Genomic DNA, 12,434 nt, shown 5'->3' on the forward strand with positions numbered 1-12,434 from the left:
CATCGATACAGAATAACCTCAAAGAAGATAACGGCTGCTTAATGCCCTACTGTACCTGTGCGTCTGGCAGCTTGGCCACGCGCTCGGCGAACTGCGACAGGGTGTGCTGTGCCTCCAGGATGAAGTAGTTGGCCGGCTCCGACGAGTAGATGTTGCCGATGGCGTCCAGGAGCGTGCGGGCCAGCCGGCTGGTCTTGGCTCTCAGGAAAGCGTTCTGCAGAACCGAGAAGGCCTGGATGTTCCTCACCGTGTGGCCTGGCGACACCAAGACACAGTGGAGATCAGTAGATGACTGCTACTGTACAAACATATCGCTTTAATGAGGAATTAATCCAGCTTCTGTCTTCTAAATCCAGTTTACAGCTTTCTGAAAACCTATTGTTGCTGTATGAGTGGTGCTCAAATTCTTTCATTTCAAGGACCCCCAAAATGATATGTATTTGGCCGCGGACCCCCCCCCCCCCCCATATAAAAATGTTTTGTTCCAGGGACCCCCAGAAGCAAAGATTTGAGTTAAAAATATTTGCTTTCAAATAATATATATTCAAAGATTTGCAAACATTCTCAAAATGTTTCAAAAATATAATAAGTGTAAAATAATGCTTTTTAGCTCAAATCTAAAAATGACACAGATGCGTTCCTGGTCTTACATTTTTGGGGCGGTGTAACCGCCCCCTATAAGTGAGTTTTGGACACTGACCAATCCTGCACCGTGATTGGCCAATAGTCTACAACGCAGTCTACAACCCTAACCCTTCCACAGTCAATGCAAATCTATACTTTTGCAAAGTCAGCCAATCACATTACAGCCAGTGTCATCACCACTAGCTGTAATGTGATTGGCTGACGTTGCAAATTCAGGACTGTGATTGGCTAGCGAAACACATGACACATGTGCAGCCCTATGAATAGCAGTATGGACTTAGAAAAAAGGAGTTTATCCTTTTTTTTTAAGTGAGTCATGTTGTGATGACCACACACCGCCCACTTCACACTGGGTGTGATTTTTTACGTTATGAATAGTTTTGAAAATGTGCCCAAAACAGGAAGGCCATGGTTAATGTGGTTAAAACAGTGGCTCTCAACAGTGGTCCTGGACACCCAGCTTAATGCTACTGTTCTATTCTACCAGCTAGTTAGACGTACAGTATTCCACTTGTGTCTCAAAAGCAGGCCTGGATTAGACGACTATAATAATAGAACAGACAGCACTCAGTCAAGACTGAACATGACAACATGGGATGGATTACATCTACTGTCCACTGATGATGGATTACATGACAACATGGGATTACATCTACTGTCTACTTGTAATGGAGTCATGTTCTCTTCTGTCAGACACACACACACACAGTTACCGTACATGAGGAGGAAAACAAAAGACATCCACACCTGTCACTACAGACTACAGACTACACACACACAAACACACACACACACACACACACACACACACACACACACACACACACTATACTTAAGGTCAAGCATTTAAAAGACAGCGATTTAATGATCAAGGTATTTTTTTTGCCACTGTTAAACCCAACCCTAAAGCTGAAAATAGCTGATCCAAAAGCTTACAAGCACCACACCATCATACTGTTGTGACTTGTGAGCTTGTAGATCTGCTATTCTCTGTGCACGACACTAGAACGCAAAAAAAGGATAAATCATACATAACTCTAACCCCTGAATCTAATGTCTAATCCAACCCGTCTAATTTTCTAATTGTAATTTTTTTTTTACAATAAAACTCTTGTGAGGAAGACCAAGAAAATTGTCCTCACAATGTCTATTTATTAAATACTACTATACTTGTAACTACACACACACACACACACACACACACACACACAAACCAGTCACTTACACACACACAGACCCCTGGTGTGCTCTGACCTCCATTGTGAATGAATAGCTGTACTAAAGTGTACAAGTTCAACCCACACAGCATTCACAACAGCAAGAAAACACACAGTCACATAGGCACAGGTGCACGCACACGCACACACACACACACACACACACACAGTAACGATTGAGGCGGACTAATTAGCCATGTAAATGTCTGCTCACACCATGATCCCTGCTAAAGACTTTGAACACAGCTGGAGCTGTCATCAGGGGTTTAAACAGCCTTTTCTGTGTGTGTGTGTGTGTGTGTGTGTGTGTGTGTGTGTGTGTGTGTGTGTGTGTGTGTGTGTGTGTGTGTGTGTGTGTGTGTGTGTGTGTGACTATACATGAGAGGGCCAAAAGTCCTCACAAGTACAGTACAATTAGAGAAATGGACATTGGGACATGTTGATGCGTACAGTAAAATGGCAGATTTCTATAAGCAACGTGTTTCTGTGATCAGAAATGTCAGTGGCATGTCAAACTGGTACAACTTCAGCAGACATTTTGCACGTGAATCCGTTTTCACGCTTTAAGTTTTGCTTAAGTAAAAGTATCAATACTGCAATGTAGAAATACTCTGTTACAAGTAAAAGTCCGGAATTCAAGTAGCAAAAGACAAGTAGTCCTTTTTAGTCCCGCAGATCAACAAGCAAGTCGCAAGTGGAGCCTGCAGTACCACCACGGCCCAAGAAACCATCACGCCAGAAGGAAATGTTTGGAATGGGGGGAGTCTGGTGCAACGCTCAGGTCCTGGACTTGGTGAGACGAAGGAGGAGCCCGGCCAGGAGGCCACCCACAGAGCCTAGTCCCTCCACGTGCCAGAGCCTCTCCTCAGTCCCGACAGAGTAGTTCCGGAGAAGCGGACTGGCCCTGTCTTTCCCTAAAAGGACTGACCGTGGGTAGCTACTGGGATGTAAGTCGAGGCTTGATCAACCCTGGCTGGGTCACCTGGGCAAGGGTGTATGTTGTTGCGAGACCCGAAACACCCGATGACCCCAGGCTACAACACTGATGATACGTCCCATGTGCATCCATGTGATGTTTTTCTTTACTATAAAATCTACAAAGTAACTAGTAAAGTAACTAAAGTTTTCAAATAATTGTAGTGGAGCAAAAATAATATGTGCCTCTGAGATGTAATGGAGTAGAAGTAAAAGTACTGAAAATTGGAAATACTAAACATTTGACTTGAGTAAATGTACTTAGTTATTTTACACCACTGATACACAGCCACCTACCCACCCAGCCATCCACCCAAGCTGAGACGCCCCCCCACACGTTTTTCAAACAGTCAACCTATAAGCTCCCTGTAGATTGGCTATTTTACTGACTGTTCTTTGGACATTAATGACCCAAATAAGCAAGTTTACCCCAGGTAAACCCTCTGCTCTAACACTACATTGGACCACTCTTGTTATCGAGTGCTGTGTTGGTTCACGGCTCCGGGCAGACATCATTCATCTCCCTTTACGGTTCTGGGTCAACAGACAATGTGCTACTACACTATACCTGACAATATAGGTCACCACACACTCCCTGTGACAACAAGTCATTTAGACATTTACAAGTATCGAGTTACTGAGTGACCGCGTAAGCGTGCGCGTTTAAAGACTAGCAACTGCCTGCTCCTTACGAAATCCCATTATACGTCTATGCACATGATCCATCTGTTCACATATTGTAAATACCGTATCCCCATACCTGATATCTGAGATCGTAAAGCTGTAAATATTCTGGACACTTTGATGTTCGTCCTATACGGTGTTCACACTATTTTGCATAAATACATATTCATGTAAACCAGTTTTATGCACACCTGCTCTGTAAATATAATGTCAATAGCACTTTTACATATACTGTCTGCTGCGTATTCGTATTTTTACTTCCTCGTTGCAGTATTCTCCCTTATTTAAATGTCACATACTGTAGAAGAGTTTGTCTGCTACTGAGCCTCTGCCTTTCATAAACAGCACCAGCTGAATTTCATTACTAATCCAACTTTTCCAAACTTGCGAGCCTAACAGGTCAGCTTATTAGTTCTTGAACTGAACTCTCAGATGGAGCAGGTGATATGACTTCAAAGTGTGATCACAACGTTGATGGACCTACATGCTTATATTCCACATGTCTCCATCGTTTCACGTTTTCTAAAAAATTCCTTGATTACACAACTCAAGAATTATCTATTTTTCCTGATGGCAACTGGCGAAGCAACAGAGAGTTATGCAGAAAACTTACATCTCCATAACTTAACGTTTTGTTTTTTTTGTTAAAGGGATAGTTCACGCAGGCTCCAACCCATATTGCACTTATGAAAGATGTAATGCACTATTTGCAATTGGAAAAGATAAAGTTTGAATTGAGAGGGAGTGAAGACAAATTTTACAAGACCTGGCAACCATTCATCGACCACTTCAATAAGTGCATGCTGACCCCTCCTACATAATAGTTAACTTAAAAAAAAGAAAAAAAAGGAACTGGAGTGTTTTTATTTTTCCCAAAATGACTTATGAATGTCCATGAATTCAAGTCTCCATGGGGTGACTACTCGATGTGAACTATCCCTTTAATTAATGTCCTACTTCATCGTACAAGAGTGTCAAGTCTGTTTGTGGGTTTTAGAAATATTTAACCGACGAAACGTTAACAAAAGCTCATAACTAAATAATAACTACATAGGATCCATTGGAACACAAGGTCGTTTCCCCCTTTCCTGAAAAGAAACAGTTCTGGACACACAAGGTTTCCGCTATCGACAGTGACTATTCGTTTCGTAGCGCTCGATAACAGCCACTGTATCCATCACATCTCAGAGACATGGGTTTGCCGGTGAGAGGACCCACCTTTCCCAGAGGGCTGCGGGAGGACGAATCCAGGCAGCAGGAAGGGGGCGCCGGTTGTCAGCCCGGCGGGTTTCAGCTCCGTCACGCCATACGTGGTTAGACGGGTCACCAGGTTCACCAGGTCCTTCAGGGCATCTTTGGACTCCTCCTCTTTGGCTTGCTCCAGTCTGGACACACACACGCACACACATTTATGTTACTGTTCTTGTGAGGACATTAACATTTACGCTGATTTTCGGAATGCCATTTTTAACCCTAAAGCCAAAAATTGCAGAACTACAAGCTTGTGAGGTTGTAGATCTACTATTTTTGGTACGCAATACTAGCACAACTAAGTTTAAATCAGGCATAATTCCAACCCTATCTCTACAGTAAATGCCTAACCCTAACTCCAACCGTTTCATCACTTCCAAATCCTGCATGAGATCTCTCTCATGATTGGATGAAATCGTTATCCTGACTTGAACATGTGCTTTCCGTTTACTAAAGAGCTGGAGAGATGGGGTGACCCCTGTCACTGGATCACCCTCAAACACAGCCAATTGGGTTTGTCGGAAAGCCGGAGGCACCGGTGCTCTACGGTGGTGGGCAGGAACTTAACCCCTGCGCCAACCGAGAATTTAACCCTTTAAGACCCCCAGAAAAGCAAAGATTTGAGATACAAATGTTCGCTTTAAAAATATATATATTCAAAGATATGCACACATTTTCACGATTTTCCCAAAAAATAGCAGATATACAAGCTCATAGCGTGGCACTTGGTGCCGCGCTATGAGCTTGTATATCTGCTATTTTTGAATAGCCAAAGAAATCTGAAATGACACAGATGCGTTCCCGGTCTTAAAAAGGGTTAATGCGTTTCCGACCAGTTCAAACAACAACAGGACAAAGCTGAGACAGACAGACCATGCACAACTCCTCCCCGGCGCTATAAGGCCCCTAAAGAGAACCAAACCAACCTGAGCATGAGGTCACAGAGGAAGGTGTAGCCTTGGCACATGCGGAAGTCGTCGAGCAGGGTCTGAGACACGTCGCTGGAGTCTTTGAGGAAGCAGGAGAGTCCGGCGAACATCTCCACGATCTCCAGAGGCGACAGGTCGTCCGACTGCTGCATGTTCTGGACACACGTGGCCAGGCATTCCTTCTCTGGATGTCACACACACAGAACACACAACCACTTCAGTGACAAGGTTTCAATACGAGGAATTAGGGATGTTAACAATTCATCTATAATCGATGAATTGCCATAGAGCACTGCAGAGGGGGGAGGTGTGTGTGTGTCTGTGTCCAGCTGATGCTCGTTGACGCTCGATAATGTTATATACATCAAGGCAATTATGCTTCTGCACTCATTTCTTTTGTTTCGGACAAGCATTTTCCTTTTGGTCCTACAAAACGCTGCATATCAATTAATCGATTCATCGATCGATAAGGTTATCAACTATCAATTAATGAATGAATCGATAATTTGCATTCTTACGAGGAACGTTCGGCCTGGGGGTCCTACATGCTTGTTCTCAACGTGGGGTCCAGGGACATTCATGATTCTTATGAACCAAATGCACCCTTAGGGGTCTGATTAGTTGTTGTTAATTCAAAAGGTTCAAAAGGTCTTTTTTTTAATGAATGAATAAATTCATTATTATCAGTATTATTATTTTTAATTAAATTAACAGAGGACTTTATAGTGGAGATTAGAGAACAAATCGTAGCAAATGAGGGTCCGTGGCATAAAGGATATCAAACTGCAGGTCCTTGAAATTAAACAAGGTTTTTCATACATGTTTAAACAACAAGTCTGTATTTTTCCAAAATTTATAAGCAATAAAAACAAATTAATCGTAAAAAAAAAGGCTTTAACAGCCCAAAATGGTACATGGTACAATACAGAAGTCACATTAATGAACCATGATATTCATACAGTGGAGTGAGTGGACTAAAGTGGACTACACAGAAGCAGAAGTGTTCGTTTACTGCAACTCCGAAAGCGAGAAAACGTAAAAGGTCCATTCTTTTCAATCTCAGAGCTTAGTTAAAACTCAGGATAATACACAAAGCTCACAGTTTAATATTGCAGAGGTACAATTTATGTAAAATAGCAACACTGCAGAAATGGCAAGTACTGCACCCGAGTGCCGGGCTCCAATGTTAACAGCGTGGCGATATGCTATATAGGGGTTATTGCTTTTTAACTTGTGCTGGGGGGACCCTCGCTCTCGTGGGAATATGAGGAAATAGCTATGCTGATTTGAACCTTTATTAATCCCCCTGGGGAAATTAATTTCTCCCTTCTTTTCCAGACACAGACACGTGCACACACAGAGCCTATAGACATGCACGACACGCATCGTCTGGGATTTTGGATATCGTAATATTGTGATATGACATAAGTGTCGTCTTTCCCTGGTTTTAATCTCTTAAGCCCTATTCTATGCTTTCAAAATGTGCTCACAACGCATCGCAATGTGACACATTGTGAGCTTGTAGCTTGTAGACCGGCATTTTTTTTGTCTTTGTATGTTTCTTTCCTTCTCTCTTGAAAAATGAAAGATATTATCTAACTAGAATACATTATTGTCACAATATCAAGGTATTCGGTCAAGAATATTATATTAGTTTTTGTCCATATCTCCCAGCACTAAGAGATGGTGGAGCGATGGAGCCCAGAAGCAGTTTTAGCGATTCAGTGCCTTGCTCTAGGGCAGGGGTCTTCAACAGGGGGTCCGGGACACCTAGGGGGTCCTCAGAGCTACTATAGGGGGTCCGCCAAATCTTTGTGTGATAGGACTTCGTTTTTTTACATTAACCACTTGAACCCTAGAATTCCTTTTCAGAGGGGAACATTAGCCGAAAATAGCCGATCTACAAGCTCTCAACGCCTCGCGCTGCGAGGCGTTGAGAGCTTGTAGATCTGCTATTTTTGGCAAAGAGGCTTAGGTGTAGAGGGAAAAAAGAGCAGACTAAGTAAAAAAAAAAAAAATCATCTGAAACACAATTTCATACAATATAGAGTAGGGGGTGCCTGCTTCATCTCTCTCTCAGCTAGGGGGTCCTTGGCCTGGAAACGTTGAAGACCCGTGCTATAGGGCACCTTGGCAGTGCCCAGGAGGTGAACTGGCGGTTCTCGTGCAACCAGTCCATAAGCTCGAAACCTCTGGTTCCCAAGCCAAGCCAGTATGAACAGAGCTACTGTCACCAGTCGCCTTTTCCTGGTTTTAATCTCTTAAGCCCTATTTTATGCTTTCAAAATGTGCTCACAACGCATCGCAATGTGACACATTGTGAGCTTGTGGCTTGTAGACCGGCATTTTGTTTTGTCTTTGTATGTTTCTTTCCTTCTCTCTTGAAAAATGAAAGATATTATCTAACTATAATACATTATTGTCACAATATCAAGGTATTCGGTCAAGAATATTATATTAGTTTATTCAGGTCAAGGTATTCGGTCAAGAATATTATATTAGTTTATTCAGTCACCACTTAACTTTACTTTCCCCATTTGTTTTTGTCCATGGGGATTTGAAGGATCAGTTCATTACCTCCAAGGACACCCAGTCACACTTTTATGCGGTAAATAAATGGCTCTTTGGCTGGGCTTGGATCATTAACCCTTTAAGACCTGAAGCCGATTCTACAAATGTCTTCTAAATCCTAACAGTTTTCTGAAAAACGTATGTTTCTATATCAGTGGTGCTCAAACTTTTTCATGTCAAGGACCCCCAAAATTATATGTACTTGGCCTCCGACCCATCTCAAAATATTTTGTTCCAGGGACCCCCAGAAGCAAAGATTTGAGTTAAAAATGTTCGCTTTAAAACAATATATATTCAAATATTCGCACACATTTTCATGATTTTTCAAAAATAGCAGATCTACAAGTTCGTAGCGCGGCACTCGGTGCCGCGCTATGAGCTTGTATATCTGCTATTTTTGAATAGCCAAAGTGTAAACTAATGCTTTTTAGCTCAAATCAAAAAGTGACACAGATGCGTTCCAGGTCTTAATAATGTTTTTTTGTTGTTGTTCTAAACAGGAGCATTTGATGTACATGTGTATGACCATGTCATACATGTAAACATGAGTACAAACATACAGGACGGAGGCATATCGAGGATCTGTGAGGAATGTGGTGAGGCGATGTGAGAGAGGATGTTAGGAAGTGGAGTTGAAAGGAATTTTTGTCAGGTGAAGGTGTGTGTGTGTGTGTGTGTGTGTGTGTGTGTGTGTGTGTGTGTGTGTGTGTGTGTGTGTGTGTGTGTGTGTGTGTGTGTGTGTGTGTGTGTGTGTGTGTGTGTGTGTGTGTGTGTGTGTGTGTGCTTGACAGAGACATTTATGAACAAAACAAGCCTGATTTGAGCTGTGTCTCAAACTGAATAACCAGACGATGTGGAAATGCACACTAGAGCTTCATCATATACTTCATGTATATCGTCTGTCGATATGAAAGTATGTTAACATTGATTGTACAACTTAATAAATAAATTCAACCCATCAAGGCACAATGCTTTTAAAAGTTTGTATTACCTAACCTGCATAGATGGCAGTATTCACACAACAAAGCTTTGACAGAACTACGTACCGTGGATGTATTTGACCACGTTGACGCTGAGGCCGTGGCGGGAGATGGTGGTGAGCACCTCCCCGGCGCTCTTCCTCCAGGGCAGGTTGTGGGGGGGACACCAGGAGGTGATGGCACTGAACAACAGCTGCAGGTCGTCCTTCTGGGCCAGCTCCTCGGCCGGGGAGACAAAACTGCAGAGTTTCACCAGGATCTGAGACAGAGCGAGAGAGAGAGAGAGAGAGTGAGAGAGAGAGCCTGGGTTAGATGCATGAAGACGTGGAAATGGAAGTTCACGGTTTTTCATGTCAAGGACCCTCTAAATGATATGTATTTGGCCTAGGACCCACATCTGAAACTATGTGGTTCCAAGGACCCCAAGAAGCACAGATTTGAGTTACAAATCTTCGCTTTAAAAGTATATATATTCAAAGGTTTGCACAAATATTCCTGATTTTAAAAAAAAGCAGATCTGCTGTTTTTGAATAGCCAAAGTATAAAAGGGTAAAAATATTGTGATGCTACAGTATATTAACACATATTGCTGGGGACCCCCTGGAACCCCCCAAGGACCCTTGGGGGTCCCCGGACCCCACTTTGGGAACCAATGGTGTACATCAGTGGTATTCAAACATTTTCAGGGCAAGGACCCCCATGTATTTGGCCACGGACCACCATCTGAAAAGGTTTTGTAGAGAGCGAAGATGTGTGGTGTTAAATATTTTCAAAATGATTCCGAATTGTTCACTATTTTTCAACATTTTGTGACCCTTACGGGTCCATTTGCCATTTGTACACTCTCAGAGTTATGGGGGTCCTTGAAAATAAAAGGGTTGAGAACCACTGAACTATACTAAGTGGAAGAGAGCCTTCATTAGAATCATTGGTAACACCTGTGAAGGAAGAGGCCCAATTTCTTTCCAATATGGCTGCTGAGCATACATATAGCCTATTGGAAGCTGAGCCAGTAGGGCACAACAGCAGTGGCAAGCAGTGGGAGGAATTAATTAGGGTAGACTAAATTGGGAAATCGAAATAATTACAATAGAATGGGGGATATGTCTCCAAAAATGTATTAAATAAATAAAATGGCCTATCAAGTAACTGTAAAGAAAGTTGCCAACCTATAATAACAAAGCAGGGCTCTAGAAAGCACTTATTTGGTCCAATTCTGTGCTGTGATTCCCCAGTGGTATCAGTATAAAGTTAATTTAATCCTCTTTTCCTACCCTGTTGCTCCATAAATCAAAATCATGTAACTTAAGTTAGTCCTACGGCCTAGAACCCTAATAATAGACCAGCACCAGACAATAACACACAAGGGCTTCAAGGACAGCCACTGTGTGGTTGAAATCCGAGCAGGGGTGCAACAGTGAATGAAACCAATTGATTTAATGAATTATTTAAAAAAAAAAATTATCCCTATTTTGGGGTTGTTGTCATTATCTGTGGTGTAAAGTAACTAAGTACATTTACTCAAGCACTGTACTGGCAAATATTGTACTTTTACTCCACTACAATTATTTGAAAGCTTTAGTTACTAGTTACTTTGTAGATTTACTATACTATACTACTATTACTATATAGATTTCGACCATTTGAAAATAGCCGATCTACAAGCTTACAATGCGTCGCGATGCGACGTATTGTAAGCTTGTAGATCTGCTATTTTCAAAAGTTTTTTTGACGTGTTATACATTTGAAATGGGATATACTGCATATGAGTACTTTTACTTTTGTACTTTAAGTATATTTTGATACCAATACTTTATTTCTCTATTGCAGTATTGATACTTTTACTTAAGTTTAAAAAAAAAAAAAACTTTTTTCCACCAATGGTCATTATAGGCGAAAAGTAAATCGATAGAATAATCGCTATGAAAAATGATTGATACTGTATTTTCAGCCCTAAATCCGACAGTGGAGCGGTTGTACCTGGACAAAGACTTTCTGCAGCAGGGCCCTGCGGTCAGCCAGGGGAAGCTCCGGCTGGGTCTGGCCCTGTCCCGGGGTCTTCTCCTGGGTGGGGGTTGGCGGTGGGGGCGGGGTGGGGCCCACGGGGGCCTCCACCATGTGGGGCAGGTCAAAGAACAGGTAGAGACACTTGACCAGCGTGGAGGGCACCGACATGGTGGTCATACAGTCCACCGTTTTCTGAGAGAGGAGAGGAGAGGAACATCGGTTACATTAAGTTAGTAAATAAATGAATGAATTAATAAATAATCTTTATTTGTATAGCACCTTATAAGAAAAATGTCACAAAGTGTTTAACCCATTAACTCATTCACTGCCACTGACGTAATTAACGTAATTAACCAATACTGCCACTGACGTAAAAAATGATGATACGTATTTGGCCGCCATCCCCATCTGAAAATGTTTTGTTCCAGGGACCCCCCAGAAGCAAAGATTTTAGTTAAAAATGCTTGCTTTAAAAATATATATCTATTCAAAGATTTGCACAGATTTTCACTATTAAAAAAACACAGCAGATCTACAAGCTCATAGCGCGGCACTCGGTGCCACGCTATGAGCTTGTATATCTGCTATTTTTGAATAGCCAAAGTATAAAATAATGGTTTAAGTGGTTACACAGATGCGTTCCCGGTTTTAATGGGTCAACAGAAAAATTCGACTTTGTAAAAGCGCGTTTTCAGAAAAGGGATTTAAAACAAGGCACAGACTCAGCAGCAGTCCTCATCTCCTCAGGGCATTCCAAAAGTGGCAAGAGCTCTAATTGCAGCTTTAATTGCAAACCCCACAAATAAACAACAGCAACATGTTGCTGATAATCACACAGTGAGATGTTTCGACACGTCTGCCATGTGATTCTTTAGTTTTCTGTAAGGGCTGGCAGTTAGTTCTTCTCGCCCCTCCCGTTTTTATGTGAGAGCCATTGGCGAGAACTTCTGGGAACTCAGACTATGGCGGCAGTGGCTCAAGAGGTAGAACAAGCCGCTTGGGAATCGGTAGGTTGCCGGTTTGACCCCCGTTTCCCCTTGGGTTTGTGTCTAAGTGTCCTTGAAGCAAGACACTGAAAGCCCTAACCATGCATTGCATGGTTTTCTCCACATAAAATGCTTTGGATAAAAGGCACAATATAAATGCACCATTTACCATTCAAATTGATTTCTCCA

At 42.2% G+C, this 12,434-nt stretch overlaps 1 protein-coding gene across 10 annotated transcripts in view; it reads right to left on the bottom strand.

Moving 5' to 3' along the window:
* Window positions 1-12,434, bottom strand: part of wdfy3 (WD repeat and FYVE domain containing 3) — a 166,030-nt gene that overhangs the window by 117,317 nt on the left and 36,279 nt on the right. For all 10 annotated transcript variants that reach the window (XM_084054236.1, XM_084054234.1, XM_084054235.1 and 7 more), the window contains exons 5-9: window positions 11,233-11,451; window positions 9,319-9,511; window positions 5,699-5,885; window positions 4,740-4,906; window positions 56-255 (exon numbers count right to left, since the gene is read on the bottom strand). In XM_084054236.1, coding sequence (XP_083910362.1) covers window positions 56-255; window positions 4,740-4,906; window positions 5,699-5,885; window positions 9,319-9,511; window positions 11,233-11,451 — 966 coding nt within the window. The remainder of the gene's footprint in view (window positions 1-55; window positions 256-4,739; window positions 4,907-5,698; window positions 5,886-9,318; window positions 9,512-11,232; window positions 11,452-12,434) is intronic.

The sequence above is a fragment of the Gymnoscopelus microlampas genome (assembly GCF_963454915.1).
Source record: "Gymnoscopelus microlampas genome assembly, chromosome: 4".
Classification (NCBI taxonomy): Eukaryota; Metazoa; Chordata; class Actinopteri; order Myctophiformes; family Myctophidae; genus Gymnoscopelus; species Gymnoscopelus microlampas.